This window comes from Bison bison, unplaced genomic scaffold (genome assembly GCF_000754665.1).
Source record: "Bison bison bison isolate TAMUID 2011002044 unplaced genomic scaffold, Bison_UMD1.0 scf7180017864180, whole genome shotgun sequence".
In the NCBI taxonomy this organism is placed as follows: Eukaryota; Metazoa; Chordata; class Mammalia; order Artiodactyla; family Bovidae; genus Bison; species Bison bison.
The window spans coordinates 4,892,940-4,920,623 of record NW_011494752.1 but is presented as its reverse complement, the minus strand read 5'-3'; the positions used below and the strand labels follow the sequence as shown (position 1 = coordinate 4,920,623).

The 27,684-nt window shown below is 48.1% G+C and overlaps 2 protein-coding genes across 3 annotated transcripts in view; one reads left to right on the top strand and one right to left on the bottom strand.

Annotated features, from left to right (window-relative positions):
- SKAP1 (src kinase associated phosphoprotein 1) overlaps positions 1–8,875 on the top strand; it is a 302,947-nt gene extending 294,072 nt beyond the window's left edge. Inside the window, exons 13-14 of the mRNA XM_010843145.1 lie at positions 5,861–5,969; positions 7,944–8,875. Coding sequence (XP_010841447.1) covers positions 5,861–5,962 — 102 coding nt within the window. The 3' untranslated portion in view covers positions 5,963–5,969; positions 7,944–8,875. The remainder of the gene's footprint in view (positions 1–5,860; positions 5,970–7,943) is intronic.
- An 8,658-nt stretch (positions 8,876–17,533) lies between these two features.
- SNX11 (sorting nexin 11) lies at positions 17,534–27,256 on the bottom strand. Of its 2 annotated transcripts, XM_010842732.1 has the most exons (7): positions 27,001–27,254; positions 22,814–22,868; positions 22,285–22,371; positions 21,890–21,990; positions 20,538–20,633; positions 20,114–20,326; positions 17,534–19,377 (listed from the first exon to the last, which is right to left on the bottom strand). In XM_010842732.1, the coding sequence occupies exons 2-7, from the start codon at positions 22,853–22,855 to the stop codon at positions 19,104–19,106; spliced, it is 813 nt and encodes a 270-aa protein (XP_010841034.1). In that variant the 5' UTR covers positions 22,856–22,868; positions 27,001–27,254; the 3' UTR covers positions 17,534–19,103. The 2 variants fall into 2 exon arrangements, with proteins under 2 accessions (XP_010841034.1, XP_010841035.1); XM_010842733.1 differs by lacking the exon at positions 22,285–22,371 and having other exon boundaries at positions 27,001–27,256.
- Between the last annotated feature and the right edge of the window lie 428 nt (positions 27,257–27,684).

Here is a 27,684-nt window from a genome sequence, read left to right as displayed (position 1 = left end):
TAGAAATTATTTTAAAATACCTCGTGGTGTTCAGACTGGGCTGGAGCAATGCATGGGGGTGGGGGGCGGTGATAGGAGAAGAGAAGGCTAGAAATTTTCCATTCATGCTTTAAACATCTCAGCCCTGCAGCCTTTTTTGGGTATCCAGCCAAGGGATGAAATCTGGAAAAGCCAGTCAGATCCCAAGACCTGTAGGTGCTTTGATTAAACTTCTAGGCTCCCACAGCAGGATGCATATGGTCTCCGGGACTGTGCCGTCCTCCTTACACTTCTGCCTGCTTTTTTGTTTTGAAGGGCAGAGAGTTGATTCCACTCTTCGCAGTCCTCACCGCTGTGGTGAAACTACTACCTCTGTGGTCGGCAGGGTCAGTGCTCCCCTCGAGCAAGGGCGCACTGCCTGGGAGCCCAGCCTTTGCAGGTGTCCTGCTGGGCCTCGTCTGCCTCCTCTTCGCACCCTGTTCGAGTTGGCAGACAGCACCTTCCCCAGGCTCAGCCTCTACTCCTGGCATTACAGCTAAAGCAGGATGCTGCCAAGCGTGAGTCAGACCCAGAAGTCTTGAATGGTCCCTGGGGAGAGAATGCCCGCACTGAGCCCCTTAGGTGATGAAGCTGGCAGCATCCGGCAGGTAGAAGACCACGCCTCACACCTATGTAAGCAAGCTGACTGTCAGAGGACCGTCAGACAACACGGTGCCCACTGTCTCCAGTGAGACAGCAGAAAAGCTAAAGCTGGAATTTCTAAGACAGAGCATGCGTTCCCCTCCACAGAACAGGACCCTAGTGGACATGGCCATTGCAGCAACATGCCAATGGGAGGCAACACCATAGGAAAACTTAAGGCAGAAACTGCCCTAACTTCAGTGCTGGGAAATAGCAACATAACTTGTATCAAGAGGAGCTTAAAAATGTTCTAACATAGGAGTTCCCTGGTAGTCCAATGGTTAGTACTGCAACTTTCACTGTTGTGTCCTGCGTTCAATCCCTGGTTGGAGAACTAAGATCCTACAAGCCTTATGGTGTGGCCAAAAAATAATAATTATAAAAATAGAACGTCCTGACAGGCATAGGCTGAGGAATTCTGGGTAATTTCCCATACAGCAATTCGGGCTGTGGGGGGAAGCTGGCCTCCCTCCCGGGGAAGGGGGCAACGAGAAGATGCAGTGGGGACGGTGAGGGAAGGAGGGGACACGTTCACTTATTTAAGACTGATTTTTAAATGCTAACTCCCTGTTCCTTTTAGGATCAGCTCAGTAGTCTCACTTCTTCCGGCGTCTTCATGGTATTTAGGGAGCCATTTGGGAAACTATCTCTAAAGGCAGTTGCTCTCTTCTGCCACAGTCACCAGGGAGAATCTTGGAGTTGGTTGTAACTAAATCTGCTTAACTGAGAGTGTAAATTCCCACTGCTCCCCCTTCATTTCTTCATAATCTCATTTTTTTGTTGTTGTTGGCTGCGAGGCACGTAGGATCTTAGTTCTCCAATCAGGGATCAAATCTGTGCCCTCTGCTTTGGGAGCAAGGAATCTTAACCACTAGGGTCCCTTCATAACCTCATTTAACAAGGTTTTTTTGGGTCCCATTCTGTGCCAGGCACCATGCTGAGTGTGGGAATACAAGAGCAAACAAAACCATCAAGGTCTCTGCTCCCACAGAACTTTCCACCTAGTGACTGGCCCTTAGACAAAGGCTGGCAGATACAAGGCAGCATGATGAATTCTTTACTGGAGAAGCGCAGGGCGCAGCGCTGTGGACCACAGAGCTGGGGCCCCACTCAGTCAGGGAATGGCAGCAAGGGGTCTCTGGAAAGGCCAGAGAGAGTTAGGAGTTGGGATCTGAAGGCTGCTTAGGAGTGAGCCCCCTGGAAGGGAGGGGGAAGTGGAGGCTAAACAGACACAGGAAAGGCTCCACAGTGAGAGCCTGAGGCCCAGGGGAGAAACAGAGACAAACTCTGTTTTACTAAGAGCTCACTAGATTTAGGCGATAAGTGACAATGAGTGGGACTAGTTCATGCAAGGTCTTGTCCATCTTTTTAAGAAGTTGACAATAGGCACTAGGAACTCAAAGGTTTTAGGCAAAGCAGTGATACTATCAATGTGCCTTTTAGAAAGATTCTGGCTACAGAATGAAGAGTAGATTGGAGAATAAGAATGGAGATACAGAAACCAATTTGGATATTGCTTCTGTAGTCTTCAGGAGAGGGGACAATGTCATGACTCTAAGCCATTGCCAATGGGAATAGAGAGAAGTGGATGGAGTCCAGTGATATTTTGGAAAGAGAATTGACAGAACTTGAGGACTGATGGGAAATAAATGGGGAAACAGTGGAAACAGTGTCAGACTTTATTTTTTTGGGCTCCAAAATCACTGCAGATGGTGACTGCAACCATGAAATTAAAAGACACTTACTCCTTGGAAGGAAAGTTATGACCAACCTAGACAGCATATTGAAAAGCAGAGACATTACTTTGCCAACAAAGATCTGTCTAGTCAAGGCTATGGTTTTTCCTGTGGTCATGTATGGATGTGAGAGTTGGACTGTGAAGAAAGCTGAGCGCCGAAGAATTGATGCTTTTGAACTGTGGTGTTGGAGAAGACTCTTGAGAGTCCCTTGGACTGCAAGGAGATCCAACAAGTCCATCCTAAAGGAGATCAGTCCTGGGTGTTCATTGGAAGGACTGATTAGCTAAAGCTGAAACTCCAGTACTTTGGCCACCTCATGCGAAGAGTTGACTCATTGGAAAAAACTGATGCTGGGAGGGATTAGGGGCAGGAGGAGAAGGGGACAACAGAGGATGAGATGGCTGGATGACATCACCAACTCGATGGACGTGAGTCTGAGTGAACTCTGGGAGTTGGTGATGGACAGAGAGGCCTGGCGTACTGCGATTCATGGGGTTGCAAAGAGTCGGACACGACTGAGCAACTTAACTGAACTGAACTGAGGACTGATTGGTAGAGGGTGAAATTGGGAATGACTCTTGGGTTTCTGGCTTGAGTAATTGACTGCATAGTGGTACCACTCACTGAGACAGAGAACACAGGTGGTAAAGATACTTCGGAAATGGAAACCAAGAGGCAACATGATGGTTAAATTTAGGACAGAATGAGATTGAGAAGCTTGAGGAATATGCACTTGGGTTTTGGGATCCAACCCTTAGATCCGGGCTGGAGCTATTGTTGTGTCATTTACACAGGAGGTAAGATTGCTCAAGGAAAGCACATCAAATTGGAAGAAGGCCAGGACAAAACTCTGGAAAATCACAGGAAAAGGAAGGATAAAGGAAGATGAGAATGAAAAGAAGCAACCAGAGAGGTAGGAGGGAAACCAGGAGAGTATAATTATAGAAATTAAGAGAAGAAAATACCTCAAGAAACATCCATGGTGCCAGGACTGCTAGAGCTAAGGATTGAAAAGTATTCACAGAATTTGAGCAATAAGGAGGCTATAGAAAGCGTAAGCAGAGAAGGCAATGGCAGCCCACTCCAGTACTCTTGCCTGGAGAATCCCATGGACGGAGGAGCCTGGTGGGCTGCAGTCCATGGGGTCGCGAAGAGTCGGACACGACTGAGTGACTTCACTTTCCCTTTTCACTTTCATGCATTAGAGAAGGAAATGGCAACCCACTCCAGTGTTCTTGCCTGGAGAATCCCAAGGGTGGGGAAGCCTGGTGGGCTGCCGTCTATGGGGTCGCATAGAGTCGGACATGACTGAAGCGACTTAGTAGCAGCAGCAGGAAGCGTAAGTGGAGCGATGAAGGCAGAAGCATTTACATTACAGTGGCTCAAAGAGTGAATAGAAAGCAAGAAGTTGAGGCAGTAAATGAAATAAATTCTTTTAATAAATTTGACTGTGAATTGGCAGTTTGCATAGATAGGCTAGTCTAAATAGGAAGTAGACATGTGGTGTTGTTTGAGTCGCTAAGTTGTATCCAACTCTTTTACAATCTGACGGACTATAGCCCGCCAAGCTCCTCTGTCCATGGGATTTCCCAGGCAAGAATATTGGAGTGGATTTCCATTTCCTTCTCCAAGGCATGTTCCCGACCCAGGCATCAAACTCACATCTCCTGCATTGGCAGGTGGATACTTTACCACTGAGCCACCAGGGAAGTCCGCGGACATGTGGTAGGAACTATTTAATAAGTGTTTTCAAAGACAAAAGAAACCTGAATACACTTCAGTGCTGATGGAAGGAGCCATTTACCTTAGAGGCAGACATCAGACTTCTCAGAACCTGGTCTCTAAGAAACAAAGCAGAGAGTTACAAGTGCATAACCAGGGGAGGGACGCTTCCTCCACTTTAATTGAAAAGAAGAGTGATTCTCAATACAGGTAAGTTCCTGTTTTGGTGGCTGAAGTTTGACGGATCTGATAGCTTCTCTTTTCTCTTTGAAGGTAGAAAAGAGGTCAGCTGCTGAGAGTTAGGGGAGAGGCAGAGTTGGAAGAGTTGGAGATCTGCTAAAAGAAACAAAAAGATAATCAGTTGACCCAGAATTTTATTGTGTCAAAAACTTGGTTTTCTTTCTTTTTTCCCTAGATCTCAGCAGTCAGCTGTGCAAAAGATAGATCCAGTTGAAGTGGAATACATGTACCTCCCATGTATTCCTAATATCTTCCTTCAAAAGAAGGAAAGCGTGGCCTACTGCATGCAGGAGTAGTTCTGTAACGCCCCTCATCCGCTGTGCTTTTGAGCAGCTCTTCCGTACTCCCGGGGCACTGCTCGCAACCCTGCACTGCCCTTCTTTTAAACCCTCTCAATCCCCTTGTTTGCCCCCTCCCTGCCTACCATGTCCTGCCTGTTATTATTGATGTGCTTGTCAACCTCCCACCTATTCCAGGGGAGGCATCTAATGTTTAGAGCATCTACTATGTATCAGACACTGAATTATTTTCACTTCGGCGGCATCACTTATGTCCCCCACCACACAGAGGAGGGGTGATGTTATCCCAACTCTTACAGAAGAGGAAGTTAAAGCCAGGAGACCCTCCGGTCACATGGCTACTAAATGACCAAGTAGGGACGAGATCCCAGTCTGTCTGACTCCAAAGCCCATTACTCTGTGCTGTGAGCTCCCAGGGAGCAGGCAGTGTTCTGACTCTCACCCATCTCGTGGGAACTCAAACAGCACTTTGCACATGGAAGAAGCTTGGGAAATATTATTGATTTGAACTATGACCTGACTCCCTGCATACTTTAGTGCTCTGGCATTTTTGGGTGTGCCCAGCTTTCCCCAAAGAAGCTGTTCTACTCTGCTTGGTAAAAGACATGCTCTTTAGATTCAGCCATGGCACCAAATATGCTAAATGTACAGTGTAGACAGAAAGATGCCGAAAGGAAAGTAGAGTTTGCTTGCTTTCTTCTAGATAACTTTTTAGATAATTTTTTATTGATTTATTTTATCTTTGGCTGTGCTGGGTCTTCGCTGCTGTGACGGTTTTTCTCTAGTTGCGGGGAGCAGGGGCTTCTCTGCAGTTTCAGTGTGCAGTGAGACAGGCTCTAGGGTACCCAGGCTTCGGTAATTGTGGCATGTGGACTCAGGAGCTGCAGCTCCCAGGCTCTAGGGCACAGGCCCAGTAACTGTGGCACTCGGGCTCAGTTGCTCCAAAGCACGTGGGATCTTTGCAGATCAGGGATCAAACCTGCGTCTCCTGCTTTGGCAGGTGGATTCTTTACCACTGAGCCACCAGGCAAGCCCTAGATAACTTTTAGTAATCCCATCAGGAGTCTTAATGAGTTGTACTGATAGTGTCAACAAAGAAACCACCCAGCAGACTCTCCGATGTGATCAGGAACAGCTTGCCTAAGATTAACAGAAGCAGGACTAAATTCCAACCGAAACCATCCTCTGTTCATTTTTCAGGAATATAGTATGTATGGCTGGTGGGTCGGAGAACTGAACAGCCTCATTGGGATTGTTCCAAAGGAGTATCTCACCACTGCCTTTGAAGTGGAAGAAAGATGAAGCCCAGGTATGAGAACCAGGCCAACAGATTCGCTGGCCATGCCTTCATTTCTCTGTGAAGGATGAGAGTTGCCAGTGAAGTAACTGTTTTTCATTTCCAAAAGTGATGACGGTAATTTACCATTGAAAGAAGCTAAGTCTGTAATTGTTTTACCTAAATTGGGGGACTATGTCAGTCAGGATTAGATTCAATTACATGTGACAGAAAACTCAAAATAACAGTGATTTAATTAACACAGAAATTTATTTTTCTCTTCTGTAAGAATCTGGAGGTAAGTAATCCAAGGTGCTCAGGTCCCGGGTTCCTTCTCTTTTTGCCACACTGCAGGTGGTCAGCATTGCCATGGTTACCTCATGGCCCAAGATGGATGCTCCAGTTCACAACTATCATGTCAGTATCCTACCCAACAGGAAAGAGAAAGGAGACACGCACCCCTCTCCTAAGGACACTTCACAGATGTTGCACACACCACTTCTATCCCATTGGTCAGAATTCGGATATACAGACATACCAAGCTACAAAGAAAGTTTCTTCTAGGTAGAACCTGTGTCCAGCTTAAAAGTGGAGTGGCCGGGAGGAGGGGAGGCATTAGTAAATTTAAAGGAGATAATAAGTATTGGAGAGCAATTAGGAATGTTTGCCACAAGAATGGATCTGGGTTTCTTTATCTACAGCTCTCAAATCCCGGGCAACATTTCCCCCAAATGCCCATATATTGCAATATGATTGGCAAGGATTCCTGTGGAACATAATCAAATTAACTTTTAGGTAATAAAAAATATGGGCTTCCCTGATGGCTCTGCAGGAAAGAATCAACCTGCCAATGCAGGAGACACGGGTTCAAACCCTGGGTCGAAAGGATCCCCTGGAGAAGGAAATCGCAACCCACTCCAGTGCTCCTGCCTGGGAAATGGCATGGACAGAGGACCTATAGAACACGGGGTCACAAAGAGGCAGACACGACTTAGCAACTGAACAAAAAGACTATGGGCTGCATTTTATGAGCAAGAACCACATCATACCACATTAAGCAGCAGAGTGAATGCATGCTTTGGGTGGGATAACAACATGATTAGAATTAGGATGGTGGTGGAGGACACCAAGGCTAGCATGACGTCACCAGCTCCATCTTCCAACCTGAAACAGGAGCTGCCCTTATTGAAGGGGTGAGGGGTGACACGTGACAGTGACGCGGACGGGCCTGGGGTCTTCCAGACCGGGGCCCACTCCAGAGGCAGCAGCAGTGTCCTCGCTGCTCCTTTAGGACGCTACGTAAGGAGCAACCTTACCCTCTAACGTCCTTGTACAATCGCGAGGTGCCAGCTCGGGCCTCTCACTCGAGGTCTGACTTTATGACTTTCCCAGTGAGGACTCCATTTCTAGGCCCTGAATGCAGACGAGCTGGAGTTTCCCTTCAAATCTAAACAAATTCTCCCTACTTCACTCTCTCATTTATTTAATGACAAACTTGTTTCTCTCCTCATTCTCTTTGACCCAACAATTCCACATCTAGGGGTTTATCCTACAGGTACACTTGCACACAGGCCAAATAACATACACACAGGTTGCCTGTAGTAGCAAACCACTGGAAATGACTTAACGTTCACTAGAGACCTCCCCAAGGAACTGAGGTAACTCATAGAATTGAATACTATGCAACAGTAAGGGAGAAAAAAGGCGCTCCAAACCTATGGAATACATTCTGAGATATGTAGGTAAGTTAAAAAAAAAAAAAGTAGTAAAGGGTAGGTCTAATTTGCTCCATCTGTGTAAAAAAGGGAGTCTCATCGCTTCTGTATGTATGAGCTTGTATGAGAGATCACTGGAAGGAGAAAGACGATAACACTGTTTGCCTCCAACGACAGAGAAATTCCATGACTGTGAGACAGGGTAGGAGGAAGACACTTTTTACTCTACACCCTTTTATATCTTCTATGTTTCAAATCATAAAAGCAGATTTATGTGTGTTTCCCCCTTTAGGACACACATCCTTCTCTCTACCCTGCCTTTATGAAGAAGCAGAGAGCCCACTCCCTACCCCTGCCAGCCCACCAGCACCACCAACTCTTCTCTTTAGAGAAGAGACTCAAGCCACTGACACCCCTGCCCAGTGAACGTAAACCACCATAAGAGAAGAGACGAGGCCTCTTCAGCCGACCTGTTACTAAACCCGCCTCCGCACAGCTGAGCCATTGCTGGACGTGTCCACACGCCCACCTCTGCCTTTTCCACAGTCTCAGAGAAGGTGAGAGAGAAGGAAGCCTTTGGAGGAAGAAATTGCTGGTTGCTTTGGCTGGTTTCAAAAGCACAAATAAACTTCTGATTTGGTTCTTTACCCTGTGTGATGGAGTTGTTTCTTTTTGTAAACTGGTATCAAAATGCTGGCTCTGGGCATTCTTAGCACCTCCAAACAACATGGGAAGGGACAGCCCAAGAGAAAACGAAAGCCCACCTACTTGGTTATTTTTATCTTTTGTGCTCACTCAGTCTGAAATGAGACAGGGCCAGAAGCAAGTCCTTGGAGTCAGCACACTGGAGAGTTCCTTTGGGGGCCTCAGTTACCAGCCCCACTGTGTCCTGCAGGCTGAGGAAGTGCTGTGGAGAGGCTTGTGTCTACACAGCCCTGTTTCCTTTCCGTTTCCTGGGGCTAACCCTTGGGGTGTCTGTGCCTTGAAGAGGCAACAAAACATAATGGCTAAGAACATAACTTTGAGGGTTTCCCGGATGTCTAGTGAATGGGCATCCACTTTGCAGTGCTGGGGACACCGGTTCGATCCCTGGTCCCAGAAGATTCCACTTGCCTCAGAGCAACTAAGCCTGTACGCCCCAACTACTGAGCCTGCACTCTAGAGCTTTCGAGCTGCAACTGCTAAAGCCAGTGCACGGCAAAGAAGGCCCAGGACAACCAATAAATAAATAATTTTTACAGTTTTTGTTTAAAAAAAAGAACATAACTTTGATGGAATTCCCTAGCAGTCCAGTGGATAGGACTCGGCACTTTCACTGCCGGCCCAGGTTCAATCCCTGGTTTCCCAATCGTGGGAACTAGGATCCTGCAAGCCATGTGAGGTGGCCAAAAAAAAAAAAAAAGAAAGAAACTCTGGAATCAGCCTGGAAACAAATTCCTCACCTTAGAAGGGGTGTACTCCACCTCACTGGGTCATTAAGAGATTAAAGGAGTTAATAAGTGTAGCATACCTGGAACACCATCTGACACATAGTAACTGCTCAATAAAGTTTAGTTACTAATACCTGACCCTCTACACAAGAAATATTGAGAGATGGCCAACTGAGCAGCTAAGGAAATCTCATCTTCAAAGCTTCTCCTGTTCAGAGCTGTCCTGGATTGGCAGTATCCTTCATCCCGCCATCTCACAGCCCTGCAGTAAGATACCACTTCATGCCACTGGAGAGAGAAACTGGGAACAAACAGGGCTGTTGTTAGTGGATTCCAGGTTTCTGAAAAGGTCCTATGTCAACTATTCATTTCCAGATTTTTCTGACCCAGGAGTAAAACAAAAGGAAAAGATGTAAAAAAAAGAGGACAATTAGGTCTGGGAGAGGAAAAAATAGAGACAGAGATAAAAGGCACTACGGAAGTGTCCATGACAGCCCCTCAACCTTACACAGTGTGCCAAAGGAGAAGCAACCACTAGGTGGCAGCAGATGCGCAGATGAACCAAAGGGAACCAATTGCCTTCCGTTTTAGGAACATTCGCACCAATCCCAGCCTACAGGTAAAGACAATGGGCATTGTTCTAAAGTGGTTAACAGAAGGAGCAAACAGAAACCACTCTATACCCAATTGCTTCCTCTGTGGAGAATCCTCAGAGTCCCAAGTCTGGAAGGCTGGTGGCTAAAAGAAGAGAATACCGTTGCACCACCACTGCTCCATGATGAAAGACAGAAAAGGAGAAACCAGAAGAGGAAGAGGAGGTATCTAGGGCAGGGTCAGAAGAGGTATGAAAGAGAAGCAAGGTCAGGTACTTCTCCACTCTACATAGTAGGACACTCAGTGGCATGACCTTTAAAACAAAGCCCCCTTACTGCAATAGTCCTTTCTGTACCCGCAGACCTGAGGAAATCATCTGCCAAACTACAAGGGTCTTTTGGCACCTCCATCTACTGCCCCACACTCACATCCTAGCTGTAAAAGAGGAAAAAGAAAGTAGACTGGCCCTAAAAGAAACAAATGGACTAATTGGGAATCTGGTCCATAGCCAGCTGGCCTTTTCTGACCTTGTTACATGCTGGAAAAGATACAGCAAGTTCAAGACCATCTACAAAGGGCATTCTCTGTGAAGGAGAAAGCAGTGGATTCCTACAGTCTGTCTGAAGCTAAACCTCATCTAGCGGATCTGCTCCATTCCACAGCCACCATCTTAGCCAACAGTCTCAAAAAGCAACTGGTTAATCAGATTACTGCTTCTCTGTTTGACTCCACTAACCAAATCCCCACCTTACGGCCTGTGACTAACTGGATAACTGGGGCATTAGAACACTTAACTAACCACATTATATGTAGGACGGCTTCTGAACAGCCACCAACTGCACGAGCAAACGGAACTTGAGAGGGGAGAGGGTACGGGTGGGACACCTTTTCCCTTCCTTGATTTTATGTTAAGAAGAGAAAATAAGAAAGCTAAAACCCTGTATTTAAGAAGCAAATGTACAGATATCCATTACAAATAAATATCTGTATAAATATCTTTACAGATCAATAATAATTAACACAGAACTTACCAACATCCACTGGATAATCTGACCTGAGATTGGTACAGTTGAGCCTGCATCATCCAAGCTGATATCTGAGAATACTAAATGCTCTGAAAGCAATCTTTCAGCTACATTTCATTAAAAATACATTTTTCCAGTGTGTTTCTTCTGTCATCCACATAGCAAAACAGCGTAGACATTGTTTTACGATTACTTTGATATTAAATTTTCCGACATGATGGTCTGTCTCTTAGAAATCTGTATTCAAACTATATCTTTTCCAACTATATCTTTTCCTTTTGGTGAATAAAAATGGAAAAGACAGAACTCCTATTAAGTCTCATTCCCTAAACCCAGACATTTTGATTCCATTTAAAGTGGGACCAAATCAATGTCATCCTTCTTGTCAGGAACAGATACCTTGGTAGCTCAGCCGGTAAAGAATCCGCCTGCAATGCAGGAAACCCCGGTTTGATTCCTGGGTGGGGAAGATCCCCTGGAGAGGGGATAGGTTACCCACTCCAGTATTCTTGGGCTTCCCTGGTGGCTCAGCTGGTGAAGAATCACCTGCGATGCGGGAGACCTGGGTTCGACCCCTGAGCCGGGAAGATCCCATGGAGAAGGGCACAGCTACCCACTTCAGTATTCTGGCCTGGAGAATTCCATGGACCATCACAACGAGTGGACACGACTGAGCCACTTTCACTTTATGTAAGGAATAAACACATATATAAGGAATAGCCTACATTTCAAGTGTTAACTTTTTTAAAAGCTCATTTAACTTTTTTTACTTGCTCATTTGCACCACCTTAAATGTAGTTAGTTAGTCTTTTCAAATAGCAAAACTGAAGATGTGAAAGACTAACAAAAATCACACAAAATCTGCTATTAAAGAGGAAATGACATAAGGGACTTTTGAAAATCGAGGTCTGCTGCCCTGCTTATTGAATCACTCCAGTTCTCTTGCTGTGGCAAGACACCCCAGTGACACATTCCCCAAATCCACATTCCACACCAATCACATAATAATAATGCACTGGTGTCACAAAGCCTCTGTCTGTATCGGGGGAGGGAGTGGGACAGTCCTGCTTTTATAAGTCAGTCTGAGAATGAGGGAGTGGAAGGAAGAAAAGAAAGAAAATAAACGAACGTATGTTCGTATGTTCTTTCTTTTTCCCCTTCTCATCTTGCGAACAAAACTCCTGGATACCAGGGACAGAGGAGCTTTAATCTATGGCCGAAAGGAAACTCTCCCTGCAGTCTCCCCACCAGGAGCGACTCTGGGAGGATAAATCTTGAGTGGCACTGACTTGCTAATTCCCAGAGCACCAGCAGACTCTGTAGAGCTGACTTTAGAAAAAGCAGCCGTCTACATAGAGGATTATCCCTGTTACACAGCCCAGTGACTCAAACTAATTTTCTCATTTGTGGATTACCCTAGTCCCTCGCTTCCCTTCTCTTCTGCCCAGCTATTTCATTTCCCATTAGAATTTACAGAGCTTGGGCAGGAAGCTTGAAACTTAAAACTAAAAAGAGATTTTTCTTCTTCAAGGGACTTGAATTAATTCTCCCTGTTTTCCTATCAAAAATTAACTGCTGAGAAAACATGTTTGTGTTTTTGGATTTTTTTTAAGTTAGTATGAACTGACTACCCTTTTGCGACTCTTGGGATTCAATTAATGATATATTTTAAGATGTGGCCCATTTTGTACCAAAATCCTTTCTAAATATAACGCCCCCACCCCTAAAAAAGTACAGTATTTGAGGAAACTAAAGTACAATTAATAGACTATATAATTTATTTTCTAAATAGTGACTTTTTTTGGAAATGAAAGGGGGCATTACTAATAAGGATGCCAGAATCGTAGGTGTAAACAGGGATGAGTGGTCGTCCTAAAAATATGCCAATATGCCAATATGCCTAGGTTATCTAGTCACCAGGGGAGTGGGCAGCAGAGAGAGAGATGAACTGGTTCTCCTGGTACAATGCTTGTACCCTCTCCCCTGCAGGCCTGGCCCCTAGGCAAACACTGCCAACTAGGCTCTCATTTCCTGATGCCCAGGCTGTTCTGAGAGGCCTGGTGTCTCTGGCATCAAGCTGCTCACGGCAGTGGCCAGCCGTCGGCAGCTGTGTGTGTTCACTGCCTCACGGGGCCCATCACCGCCTGCCACCCCACCACCTGGCAGAGTGCCACTGAGGGAAGCATTTTGTGGCACCAGGCAATAGTATGCCACTTCCTTGCCTCCCACGATGGGAGTGAGTTCCAAGAGGTTTCTAGTGCAGGTCCTCAAAGAAGGCATCTGGTTCCACTGCAGATCCTCTCAGCCTGACAGCGAGCAGCTGGGCACCTTTTATCCCCCACATGCGATCATGGAACAGCAAGCAGGCTACAAACACCTCCCTTTGAACCAGTCAGGCACGGGCATTGCTCTGCCCTGAATCACCAAGATGGCACATGCACACCACCTACATTTCCTGGATGCCACCCATGGTGGGCACCCTGCTCAGCCTGTCATTAATACATTCCACCTCCAAGAAAGCACCTGGCACCTGGGGATTTGGGATCACCTCCTCCACATCTCCAAAGCAGTGCAGTGGAGGCGCGGGAGGGGAGGGCACCGAGCACCTACCGCTTCATTCTGTTGATTCCGGGCTTCTCCGCATGGCACTGGTGACATTGGGGCCAGATCATTTATGTTTGGGGCCTGTCGAATGTCCAGCAGCATCTGGCCTCTACCCACTAGATGCCAGTACTGATCCCCCCAGCACCCTCCACCCTTTCTGACAGAAGTGTCTCTAGACATTGTCAGATGTGCCCTGGGAACAAAACCATCCCGGTGGAAGACCATTGTCTAGGGGCCTATGGATGTGCCTAGGTCCAAGTAAGAGAAACTGCCTTGTCTTCTATAAGTCTGCACTTTAGCGACTACATTAGTGACAGGGAGAGGCTTAGGAAGTTGGAAGGACAGAGTATAACTGTCATGAATTCTTCAGGGTTTAAGAACCAGCAAGCCAGCCCCCATGTTCAACAGGAACATGAAGATCTGCTCACCGGCACTGCCGTGGAACCGTACCACAAGAGTGACGTTCTCGAAAGAATAAACTGGCGCTTTCCGATTCAGAGAGCTGCACCACAGTGAGCCCCGTAGTAACTATCCTTTTTCCTGTTTCTGTAGCAGAAACCTAGAAGGGGTGCCCTGAAAGTCTCAATCAGGACTGAACTTTAACCCTGTGTACTATTTCGGGGCAAGAAGCCCAGGTTCCCAGTACCAGCATAGAAACCGCCGTGGTGCAAGGGCCCACGCTGGATCCCTGTGCTTGGTCTGGGGCTGGTGCGGTGCTAACTGCTCATCCTGGGCAGAGTCTGGGGGTCAGGACAGTCATCTTAAGGCTGTGATTTTCCTGATCCTTCGTGCTAGTTTAGGGGAAAGTCCTCTCTTACAGAATGGCTCCCAGGAGCTCTGTCAAGAATCAAAAAATAAAAACACAACCAAAACCCATCACTTTCTCAGGAGGCCAAAAGAAGATGAGGGGTCCAGGACCTTTGTCTCTGCCTGAAGAGGGCAGACCGAAGGGCCAGCCAGAGCGCTGTCCGTGCGGCCTCCCATGGGTCCCGAATCTGAGGCACCTGGAAGGGTTATTAGCAGGATTGGAACTCATCCCTCTGCTGGGACTAGATCATAATTACAGTAATTTTCTAACAGAGCTCGGCAGTAGGACTGTTTAATCAGCATCTGACTCCCTTGTGTTCCCAGCCCTCATCACTCAAGGAGAGGAGTGGGATGGCTCTTAAAGAGACAGTGCCTGCCTTTCAGCACTGCTAACAGATGTGCCCTAATTGGTAGAATATATCTAAGTCTTGTAGCTTACAGCAGGCAGGTTACATTGCCTCCAACAAACTGCTGCAGGCTCTCACTATTCTTGGCCTTCTGCTGGAGGGATTCGGGTCAGGCTGCTGATGGGCCTGATTTCCCACGCCAACCAGGCCACCAGGGGAAGGGACACACACCGGGCTAGAGCACTTAAAAGCCTAAAGAATTTAAACACACACAAAAAGGCTCTAACTAGCTGGCCCCTTCGAAAGGCTGTTTGAAAGAAGAAGTCGAGCAGGCTGAAAATAGGAAGGACTTGACAGCCGCAGGTGAGAAATGTTAATCCACAGATCACAGAAGCATCGAGTGAGCCTGCCCTCCCAGGGGAGAAGCCCTTGACAGCGTTCGGATGGTCCCTTATTCTCAGTCACTTCACCATCTCCGCTTAAGAGTCACACCTCCCTCCCTGCTGTGTCAGGGCCCTTGTTCCCTCCTTTGCTGGTGGAAGTGGACCCGGTCTCCCCTGAATGGAAGGAAGCAAACTGACTCTGCTCAGAGTCAGGTGCACTGTCTCCTACAAATGTGGCCCTTTTCATCATTTTGAGCATAAACAGTCCAAGTTTATCGATCTTGAGGTTTGAGGTTCCAGCCTTCCAGCTCCAAATCCAGCCGTTACTGAGGGCGAAGTGGTTGTCCTCCTGGGTTACTTCTCCCGCTGCCACGCTGGTGAGCCCAATGCCCACCTGGTCACTGCAGCAGCTGACAACTGTTCCTTGGAGAGAAGAGCTAGGGCGGATGAAGATGCGAGAACGAGCTGGGGCAGGGGGGTTTCCACAGCAGACTGAAAAACCCCTCAGCAAAGAAGGTGCAGTTGTACACAGAGCAGGAAGAGGGACACTCATCCCCAGCTCAAAGAAAGGTTACCTCGAGCCAGGTGACAGTCCCCCTACAGAGCCGGTCCCTGCTGGCAGAAGGCCGCCTGGGGAGGTGGCTGAGGATCAGTGCCCAGGCGTCCCGAGCTTGCCCTGCAGGGGTCTTCAGCTTGGCTTCAGCTGTACCTCAGTTGGCTGCTCACACATAAATCTGCAGAAGCCCCTCCAGCCTAGTGGGATGTCCCTGGGAGGCAGGCCAGGAGCTGAGCGGTTTCCATTCCCACCTTCAACCTCGCATCCTCCCAGTCCACTGCCCTCCCACTCCTGGGGTGTTAAGAATATTCAGCAAGAGCATGTAAACAAACTCACATCATGGGACTAAACTCACTGTCCAGTCAGACTGGTAAAGTCACGATCGCCTCCTAAGCAAAGCTACGGGGGTGGGTACGAGGCACCTGGGGCTCGGCGGTGTAGCTCTAGGGCCTCAGCGGCGAGCAAACCTCGGCTGCGGAGGATTTCTGAGAACAACTCTGAAAAGCTCTGCGGGGGAGTTTTTTCTCCTTGAACAGTGGGGGCTTAGTTACCCCTGTTTTTGGCCGTACCACACACAAGGTGTCCCATCTTCACTGCTGCACGTGAGATCTTTAGTCACAGCATGCAAACTCTTAGCTGCGGTATGTGGGTTCTAGTTCCCTGACCAGGGATTGAACCTGGGCCCCCTGCATTGGGAGCATGGAGTCTCAGCCACTGGACCACCAGGGAAGTCCCCAGCTTTTTTTTTCAAGATTTTTTTTGGGGAAAAAAAAATCTTGTTTTACAGAAGTTGGGAAGTATCTCTTCCCAGAGTTCTCTTCCCACAGTTCTACCTGAAACATACTTTTTAAAAACCATGATCAGCTCAGTTTCCTCAAGCTAGAAAATAAGGGTCATACTTCCCCTACCCCCTCCTCACTGGGCACCGTGGTCAAATAAACAATGTGTATGAAACTCATTTTCACACCCCACCTCCTCCTACACACACACACACACACACACACACACACACTTCCTCCCACCAAACAAAAGGAAATCTATGACTTTAGGATCACTTATCCGGTGTTACAGGAGACGAATAGACTTGGGTCACGTAAGTAACTGTCAGAAGAAAGATGACAAGGGGCTTCCCTGAAAGTCCAGTGATTAGGACTCTGTGCTTTCACTCTAGGGGACAAGGGTTCAATCCCTGGTCAGGGAACTAAGGTCCCACATACTGAGCGACATAGGCAAAAAATAAAATTAGTACAGTGACTGTAAGTCAGACACAGAACCTACCTCAAACCCAAATTCTAACGAAAATATATTTCCATTCTACAAAACAGCTCAGCAGGCCACTGCCCCCAGTAGCTCTCCGTCCTCCCTACCGAGGCTATCAGCCATGGCGGCAACCACGCACACAGCGGGACAGAACAAGATGGGAGAGCAGCAGACGGCACTGCCGAGACGGGGAGGAAAACCCATCTCTGCTGCTTTTCTGGTAACTCTAGGCCCACGTTACTAGAAAAACTCTCCCCCATTAGGACATCTCCTTCCGTGGCCTACACTCAACTCTGCAAAAGACAGTGGCGGGATGGCGCCTGGCCTTGGATTGACTGAGGTCCTGCTGTATGCATTGCTGATAATGGATCATTAAAAAAGCCAGGAGTCAGAAAAATCGCATCCGTGTCTTTGACCGGCTCCTGCTGTCCCAGCAGCCAACCCTGCTGGCAGAACTGGCTGCTGAGCACCAACTCCAGGAAGAAAAGGAGTGAACAGAAGAAGCCGCCCCAGCTTGCTGTTTTTTGGCTGAGTAGGGAATTGACACAGACCACCTCCGGCTCCTGTCTGGAAGTTTCGAGATCAGAGAGCTTCAAGCACAGCTGGGTTCACAGCTGCACCATTTGGAGCATTGGACTCATTAATATTCATGAGTCATCCCCACCAATCGGCAGAGCGGATGCCATTAGCTTAGCATCTGTCGGGTTTTTGTGAGGGTTGTGTATGGAGTTTTTTTCCCCTTTTAAATGAACTTCTTTTGACATTTTGGATTTGCCTCTGTAGGTTTTCTCTCCTCGCCTTGCTCTGCTGCATCATATAAAAGAGAGACCCAGGGGAGGCAGGCAGAGAAGAGAGATGAGTCCCAGCCAGGGCTCGGCATCTGCCTGTTGACAAACTTTATTTCTCTTTCAGCACCTGGCACCTCAGACAGGCTGCAAGGATGGAAGCAGCATCAGGTAAATTATACCTAACAAGGTTCATGCCCATCACTGTGAGAAGAGCTGGATCCTGCCTCTTTGGAAGACAGTCCTTTCTCCAGTGGTGAACTTGAGCTGCGCACACAACGCAGGAGAGCTGCCGTGCACAGTTCTGAACCATTATTTCCACGCTGATAAATTCATGATTTATGAAAGTGACTACCGCCAGCCCTCAATGCCTCCTCCACTGCTACAGCTTGTTAGACACCAACTGCAGCAACAGTCTTAAATACCTGAATTTTATTTCAGGCCAAAGCCCCGCAACTCTGAACTAAATGCCATGACAGTCCCACAGCACAGGCGAGTAGTAGAAGAGCCCACGGACAGGGTGCGGGGGCCAGGGGAGGGAGGGGCGGGCGAGATGGAGAAGAAACACACAGACGCCAGGGCAGATAAGCAGAACGCCAGCGGCACGTCTCCTCCAGCTCCAGCTCTCAGAGGAGAGAATTACGGCAGCAGGAGGGCAGGACGCCTCATTGTCTGAAGGAAGGCGTGTTGTTTCTCATCTCCATCCCCAGAGCCCTCTCTCCAGGCAGAAACAAAGCCCCCACACCCCACTGGACTGAACAGACGGCCTCCCGCAACACAGCAGAGGGACACGTGGTGGCTGAAGCCCTGGGGAAAGGGAGCTGTTACTAAGGGAGAAGAAAAGGATTCAAACAAGAAAGGAGCTCAGCTAACCCTGCAGAGAAGACAGTCCATCTCGGCTTTATAACCACAGAGGCAGGGACAGTCCAGGGTATCTTTTCCAAAACAAAGCTCCCTGAATCGTTCCCTGTCCTTTGGCTGTGACCAAACCTTTCTCTTTTGTGGATGGCCACGAGCTACTTCACAGGCCTCAGGCCCCATAGAGCCAGGCCGAGGTCCTGGGATGCGCAGGAAACCCCAGTGTCAGGAGTCACAGCACTGTTCCATTCAGTGGTTATGAGTGGAGGAAAAGCAAGGAGGTGGGAGACAAAATATTCACCCCCCCGTCCATGCGAGGAGGTAGCAAGAGGCCAGCCTCCCAGAAACCAGCGCTCCAGGGGCTTCAGCAAAAACAGCCAGTTGGAACACAAGGACACAACAGAAACACAAGCACTTCTGCTGGAGCGATCTCTGATAAGGCGGCTTAAAGTCTGCCACCTACAGGTCCCCACCAGTCACCGGAGTCAGTGCTCCTGGACCCATTAACAGACATCTAAAGAAATTCAGCTTCCAGGAGAGTAAATATGGGGTTTGGCTCAGAACCAACAACTCCTGGGTCTTGTGCTTAACTTACAAACACCTGCACAGTGTCTTATCCCTATCAAAGAAGCCTGAGGAGTTATGACCAATCTCCACAGAGCCAACTTGAGCAGAGGCCATGGTAAAACAGGAAGCAGACCAGCCTCCCACCACCAGCCTGTGCCTAACCCCACCTGAGCAAGCCTCCCTGCCTGCATCACCTCCATCCACCTCAGAGCAGAACCCAGAGCTCCGAGGAGAGCTCACTTCTCCAAAACTGTTTCCAGCTGACCAGGGTCCAAAGGCACAGCACGGCCCCCTCCCAGGACCCTCCTCACAGGCTGAGAAGCAGAGAGTCCCTCGTCAGGTCTTGCAAAACCACAGCATGATGGAGAGGAGGTGGGTGGGAGAGTGGGGCTCTCCAAGGGAGGAGCCTCGGAGTCAACCACAGGAGCCCACACCTCGAACGGATCCTTTTCTTCCCCGGGAGGCGGTGAGGGAGAGCTCCTCCTGCCGGGTCTTGGGAGAAAGCAACAACTGGAAAAAAGTGGGAAAGGGAAAAGGAGGGCATGAACAGGTAAACAAAAATCAACAAAGACAAGTGAATGGACAACAAGGGAGGCCTATTCATACAAGGAAACAGTATTTGGCCACAGGAAGGAACTCAGTGTTGCTATGCCCCGCCACACGGACGCACCGGGAAACGGTGCCAAGTGAGAGAGGTCTGGCACAAAAGACCACATGGATGACTCCATCTGTGTGAAATGTCCAGAAAAGGCAAATCCACACACACACGGGAAGCAGGCAGTGGTTACCAAGGGCCAGGGTTTGGGGCTGGGGAGTGTGGGAGTCACTGCTAATAGGCACAAGGTTTCTTTAGGGCTGATGAGAATGTTCGAAAACTGGCTGTGATGACGGATGGCTGCATGACCTCGTGACTAGACAAAAACTACTGAACTGGACATAAAAGGGGGAGTTTTATGTATATGAATACATCTCAATAAAGTTGTCATCTAAGGAAAGCGGGGGTTGGGGGAGAGGATAAAGAACAAAACAAATAAGAGAGCCTTTTCTTCTTTCTCCCCAGCTCGCAATAGGAGAGCCATCTCCCAGGGACGAGTCAGCACAGACCCAAGGCCCTCATGCACAGGATGACAGGGGCCCTCCTGAAAGGCTACCAATGCCATCTTACTTTCTCTACCAATGGACACCTCCCCGGGCCAGGTTACAGTAATCCTAGCCACTGGTGTCTCAGAAAAGAGCATTCAGTTACCTCTTAGGCTGGTCTCCTTCAGCCAGGTGAGAGGAGCCCCGTCTCTCTTCCTGGGCCCAGCCGCAGTTGGACATAGCGTAGCGCAGAATGGCGTCAGAAACGGACACAGGGCTCCGGCCCTGTACACAGGCTTCTATCTCAGGCACTGAGAGCTGGCTTTGCAGGAAGAGGTGTAACTGGCTGTCTGACAGGAGGACCACGCTCTGCAGGACCCTGGGGCAGACAAAGGCAGAACAGCGCAGAGCGTCAGCCCTCACAGCAGCTGGCCCAGCCCCATCCTCTGAGGCCTTCTGGCTCCAGTGAGAGCTGAGGGCACGAGCATCTGACACAAACATGCCTGTGTGCTCCTGGGGGCCGTTCTGCACAGCACACACACCCCTGCCATCCCCCCAGAGGCAAGTGCCAGCCCTCCAAGTCCACTCACTTTTCAAGAAAGTGCTGCAGACCTTGTCTTCGCTTCTCAATGAACTCATCTGAGCTGCCAAAGAAGGTTGACTTCCCAGGAAGTTCAGGTACCGGCCTGTGGGGTCACACAACGTAACACATACCCAAGATAAGTAATATCCCAGTCTCTCCAGTCCCTGATCAAGGAAATCCCCTAAGAAAAGACACAAATCAACACAAATAGCATTTGATAAGCGGGCAGGGGCAGAGGGCTAACACCGACTGATGACACACCTGTTTTCAGGCACTGTGCTAAACGTTTACAAACCTTACTTCATTTACCCTCCTCAAAACCCTGTGAGAAGGATGTCAGCATACCCGTTTTAATGGTAAGGAAATAGAGAAGTTGAGTAGATTTCCCCATGCCTCACAGCTAGTAAGCAAGCAGCAGAGCTGGCGTGTGAACCAAGCCTGGGCCTTACGAACTCCATGCTGCTAGACTCCACTGTTTACAGAACCCACTCCCACCATCAACTACTATTTCAAAAGGAAGAATCTTGGACATGGAGACATGGAGGATGCTGGGTCCTTGTGTGTAAATTAAGGCTACCATCTCCAGTCCCGAAAGATCATGTTTGGAATTTTCTAAAAGTAGTCAGGTTGCAGCAACTCATCCACAAACTCTTCCAGCCTCCCTCGCCTCTCCTGTGAGGCATGGCACATGCTTTAAAACAGCAGGCCAGACCAGAGGATGCAGGATCTGTTCAGAGGAAGTTCCGACTGGCTTACGAGGGCCTGACTCATGACGGTGGCCTCATCAATCCCACAGGTTACCTAACTGGCTAGGTCATTAACAAAGTCACCACAGCACTCAGTAACCACACTGTGCTGGAATCACTGTCATAAACTGCCTCCAGTTTTAGGGCTTATCTGCAGCGTGTAGGTGAGGAGTGAGCAATAGTGCCTGTCCTAAGGCTCTCAGTCTGTCGTAACTCTGGATAAAGGTCTCTACGCAAAAAAGAAGACGGGGAAAAAAGAAAAATCACAATTTTTACATATCAAACAGACTGGAACACCATCAAATTAGTCCAGGTGCTAAAAGTTCCTGATAACCAGTGAAGCACATTTACACAGCCAGTAGTACCTCTGTTTAGCCCTATGCACATAAAAAAGAAAAACGTTCTTTAGATTTGTTTGGCTTTGTTAGGTCAAAATATTAGAAATGAGAACTCTGTCGTTAACTTTTTTTCACTGACTTGAAAACATAATTTAAGAACACATTTCTCAGCGACCTTAGTACCTCTGCCCAGTTTTCTTCATTGTAAACTCCAGTTGCCAAGGAAGAACCTAAGAAGCCGGCCTTGGACCCAAGAAGGAAGTAAAAGAACTCACACTAAACCCGCATTTCTCTGGAGCTGCTTTCTCAGCCACACAAACTCCCGGTAGCGGCGGCGCACACAGGACGTCTTGGCGGTAAAGGCCTTGCTGTTGGTCTACAGGAGAAAGCATGTGAAAAGGGTTTGGTGGAAAAGCCCAAGTTTACACGAAATCCCCGTCATCCCTCTCACCAAGGACTCAAGTCACCAGGCCACAGTCCCAGTCAAGGGGATCCAAGCAGAGCACAGTGCCACCCAGCAGCCTGAAGACAACTCAGGCGGACCCCAGGCTCTCTTTCCTCTCCTCCTTCCTTTTCTTCTGTCAATACCTCCAGAAACAGGTTCTGCTTAGGACTGGCCCTCAGCCCTGAAAGGTATATTGATCCCAATATCAAAGTCAGATACACTTACATGAAGGAATATCTTATAATCCACATAAGAATTCCAGGAGCCCTCATTCTGCACGCGGGGGTCCTGAACACGCACAGTGATCACCTCCTAGAGGTAAGAAACGCTCCTTCAGCTTCAGCGCAGCCACACGCTGAGGTGGTTCCAACACACGGCGGCCAGAGTACTCCACTCAACGCCAGCTTTCACTCCTCTGCTCATTTATTCATTCAGTTCAGCAAATATTTATTGACCACCCTCTATGTGGCAGGTACCATGCTAAGGCACTGGGGGCAGAACAAGGACAAGAGACAAAAATCCTTGCCCTCACAAAGCTTATGTTCTAGCGCCTTCCGATGAATAGAAAGCTAGTGGAAAGGGAACCTCATTTCTCAGTCATGCCTTCACTACTGATTTCCCTCTTCTCGCTTGACTCTGAGCACATCAGAACCACTAAGGCATCACTGTCAGAACACCACCACCGAGCAGTATCTGGATCTCCCAGAGCCCCTCAAGCTTTCAGCCAGATGTTCCCCGGAAATCATATGCTTACCTCCTGCTCTTGGTTCTCCAACATCCTATACCAAAAGCCCATTGGAAGGAAACATCTGATGAGAGACAGGAGATACAGGATCAATCTCTGTTAGTATGCATCTACTCTCACCTCTCTTTGCCAGGGCAAAACCCTTAAAATTTTTAAGCGACCCCCCTGGGGAAATCCAGGCAACTTTTTTTGTTCTTGTGTAAAATTTAAGAGGAAGCAAAAAAATCCACCCACACGAGCTACTGCACACAGTCGCTCAGTCATGTCAGACTCTGCAACCCTTTGGACTGTAGCCCATTAGCCCATTTTCTCTGTCCCTGGGGTTTTCCAGGCAGGGACACTGGAGCAGGCTGCCATTCCCCTCTCCAGGGGATCTTCCCAACCCAGGGATCAAACCCCCGTCTCCTGTTGCAAGAGGATTCTTTACCTGCTGAGCTTTTGAGGGAGCCCCCACACACTCATGAGCTGGGGGCCAAGCTAAAAGCCCTGAGGGATTTACCTCCCTTCTCAGACCATGGCAGGGACTCTGAACCAGGGGCCACCTCTAGCCAAAACAAGTTCAGGTCAACAATGTCACCTGAGGCGGCCAGAACGGGCAGGCTGAGCTGTAAAACCTTCCTGCCTGAGAATTGCTGGACCCACACAGCACAGCTCTCTAACTGAGCCTAACACCGCCCCCTCCTGGCTGTCTAGAGAAAACCAAAACCCCACAAACGCCGAGGCTCCTGTCTTCCTTTGTCTTGCTTAAGCACACTCAGGACCCCAGAGGCAGACCTGAGTTGGAGAGTTCCGGGGGCACCTGAGCGGGTTGCCAAGTTGTGACCTTCTCTTAGCTAATTCCATTTCCAGAACCCAAGCCAATGGTTCTAATCATTTCCTCTCGACATGCGGTTTGTACCTCTGCCCAAGCACCCCAGAGCTGCACAGGTCGATTCAGGATGTTTTCCGCTCCTTTGCAAAGATTCATTAAAGCCTAAGCCACTGATTTCCCCCAATGTGGCAGTTTACATGCGCAGCAACATCGCCCACTCCAACAAGGGGACCATGAAGGCTGAGGCACAGGGTTACTCAAGTCCAAAGGGGCCCATGATGTCACCTTCTGTTAAAATACAGCACTAATCTTGTTACTCCTAGAACCACTTCAACAGCATCCACTCTGGCTGCTGCCTCCACCCCCTTCTCCTCTCTTAAGAGCGGAACAATAAGGTTTAATTTCCCTTTCCAATTTACCTTGAAATGAAAACTGACTTCAGCCAATATGTACTGCCAACAAATGATCCAGGCTGGCTCCTGGGAAAATGAGACTATCTCTAAGCTCTCCCTGTCCTCCCCCCCTGCCCATTCACACACCCACTCATTTTTACAGTCCCACAATTAATTTTAAACACATTCTCTTATTAGTTCTGCTTTACCATTAGAAGAGCATGTAATGAGTTTCCTTCTACTTTATGTTGTGCTAACACAAGGCTAACATTTCAGGAGGAGAGGAAGTCGTTTACACCACAAAATTAGCAGGGCACACAGCTTTCCCAATCTTTTCTAGAATACCAGAAGGTCTCTCCACACACAGACACTGCATGCAGAGATGAAGCTGCATGATATAGGACAAATCCCGGCTATACAGCCCAGCAAACCGGAAACGCTGTGACTGCAGTGCCATATTAAGTAGTACACTTGCTGACACTCTGACTTTTCATCTGATGCGGTCACTACACAAAGGCCCTGAACTGAGAAGTGGGAAATCCAATTCCATAACAACTCATGTATTACATCCTGGATGTAAGCAGTCTAACTGCTGTAACCAAAGGGATCAGGTTGACTCACTGTGAACAATTAATCTCCTCAGATTAAAACAAAAAAGTTTCTTTCTCTTCTCATTTCAGGCATTTGGTATATTCCCAGCACAGGAGCAAAATTAAATACACCGAAGTGTCTTTCCACAAAAGTAAGGGCAAGAAAGATGACAATAAGGCAATCCACACACTAAGTGAAGCTCATGAATCTCCAGGGCCTTGAAAAGTTTGCCAAATTCAGGACCATAATTCAGTAACTAAATGGTCATCACTCTCAGGCTCAAGAAGAGTGAGCCAAGGGCCGAGAGCAAGTATCTCTCCTTTCTTTTGGGACTCACACCACTTAGAAACAAACAGCTATAAACTGGCTTAAAAAATAAGCCAGTGTGGAGATTCCTTAAAAAACTGGAAATAGAACTGCCTTATGATCCAGCAATCCCACTGCTGGGCATACACACTGAGGAAACCAGAAGGGAAAGAGACACGTGTACCCCAATGTTCATCGCAGCACTGTTTATAATAGCCAGGACATGGAAGCAACCTAGATGTCCATCAGCAGATGAATGGATAAGAAAGCTGTGGTACATATACACAATGGAGTATTACTCAGCCATTAAAAAGAATACATTTGAATCAGTTCTAATGAGGTGGATGAAACTGGAGACTATTATACAGAGTGAAGTAAGCCAGAAGGAAAAACATAAATACAGTATACTAACGCATGTATATGGAATTTAGAAAGATGGTAACGATAACCCTGTATACGAGATAGCAAAAGAGACACTGATGTATAGAACAGTCTTACACTACTGTAAGTTTGTACAGATCATATTCCTAAGATGTGTCTTTGTTTAAGAAAGTCTTGATTACATAAATCATATTTAGAAAAAATATTTAGTTAACAGTTTATATCTGAACACTGTTTATATGTTATGAAAAATGCTTAATTACAAAGGCTGATGTATGTTTTATTTCTGTTTTTCTAAATGACCTACAGTACTTGGTAGGTGTACTAAAATTGTTTGGGGAGTGGGGTTTAGAGACTTCTAATAGATGTATAGTTAATAAAAAAAAAAAAAAAAAATATTCGAGGAGGGGGAAAAAATCCAAGGACCCCCAAGATGCTATACACTTAACCCTAAAATTTGGAGAAGGAAATGGCAACCCACTCCACTACTCTTGCCTAGAAAATTTTATGGATGGAGGAGCCTGGTGGGCTACAGTCCATGGGGTTGCAAAGAGTTGGACACGACTGAGCGACTTCACTAACCCTAAGATTAAAGGGCACTTAGAAAGCTTCCAATGTAACTTTCCTTAAAAACACTGGACAAACACAAAAACCTAGACTTCAAGGAATAATTTCTAGCAACTACTATTCTCTATCAGCTTCCTCCCTGTAGACCCCACTCCTCAGGAGGAAATGAAGTATTTCTGCCCTTGGAGGAAAAAGAGGAAGCTCTTAATTTTAGCTCTATGATCTGGAAGATGGATCCGTGTGTCATCCAACTAAGGATAGTCAGTGGTCCTCTCAGCTACTTATGCAGCGCCAACTACATTTCCTGGGCCCTTTCAATCACGTCTGAAGTTTATTTTCTCCACCTGTACCAGCACCAGTATCTCCGGGGAAAATCCAGTTGCTTTCTATTTATAAAGCAACCTGTAAGCGTCTAAACAATTCCAGGCAGAAAGTCAAAGCTTTAGCTCCACAATTTTCACTCCCATTTAAACTAATACTTCAATACTTTCTAAAACTTCAAGAGGCATGTTTAAAAAAAAACAAATCCGGTGATAAAAGTATATAAGCCGCCGAGACTCCCATCCCTTCTTGCTCATTCTTCAGCCCTTGGTGCCGGATAGCAACTCAAAAAGCTCTCCTTCTGAAACACCCACAAGTAGCAGAAGTAGCTCCCCAGGTCTGACCAACATCTGCCCGTTCTCAGCCAAGCAGCTCTGCTCCATCCTTTTGTTCATCTGTAACTTGCCACTCCTTCTACTTCCAGCTAAGTAACAAAGGCAACCACAATCCAGCGCAAGAGCCTCCTGTGTCCCAGTAGAATACCTGCCATTACTCCTAGTCCCAGCGTTTGGGTCAACGTAGCAAACTCCTGTATTCCTTACGAACAAGGAGCCAAAGGACGACGTGGTCCTTATTCCTCTTTGCCTACTAAGCTTGGGGAGTGGGAAGGAAAGATGCTTTATATATTTTATAAAACTAAATGGAAAGCCAGGTTTCCTTCCTTGGATCCGGACCAAGCACCCATCTTCATCCCGGGAGGTGAAGTTGCTCATTTCCTAGGATGTCCAGCAAGGTCCCCACCTCAAGCACCACTGCTGACGCTCAAACCCATGGCCCTTACCAGAGAGTAGCACCCACCCCCCGCGAACCCGTCCACGCCCCCTCACCTGAGAGCAGCACCCACTCCCCACAGCGATACCGCCAGCGCCCCACCATATAGTAAAGAGTCCCAGGTTCTCCTTCCGGGTGAGCGGCCGGCGCCCCGGTGCACGACGGGAGAAGGCTGCAGGCACGCCAATCCCTGGTGCCCAGGGCGCCCCGCCCTCGCAGGCCCTGGCTCTTAGCGACAAGCACCTCTCGCGGCGGCGCACTCCGCACCGCCCAGGCCCTGGCTGGAATCTGGATCCCGCACCTCTCTCTTGGGGCGCTGCTTGGGGGACGAGAGCGAGGGGAGGAGAAGGGGCTCTGACGTCCAATCCGGAGCCGCGTCCCGCCCATTGTTGTTAAGCGCAGCCAATCAGTAGCCAAGAAGCGTACCTGACTGTCCAAAAGTGGGTCCAGGAGCCGAGAGGTGTGAGGGTTAGTCAGCGGTGCTGAGCGTGGGAGAATCAGGAACGTGGGAGCCTCTCTCAGTCTGGAGAGGGTGCCCGTTTGAACTCTGTAGGTTTCGGTTCCCCGGCGGAATTATCAAGGGGTCGCCCACTCAGATTCGAAAACTCGATTGTCCTAGCGAAAGCCGAACTGCGGACAATCCTGCAAACACTGCAAGTTCGTTCACTTGAGAGACAAACGTAAGGAAGGATCGCGCAGCTAGTCAGTAAAGAAGGAAGAATCCGTTGACTATGATGAAG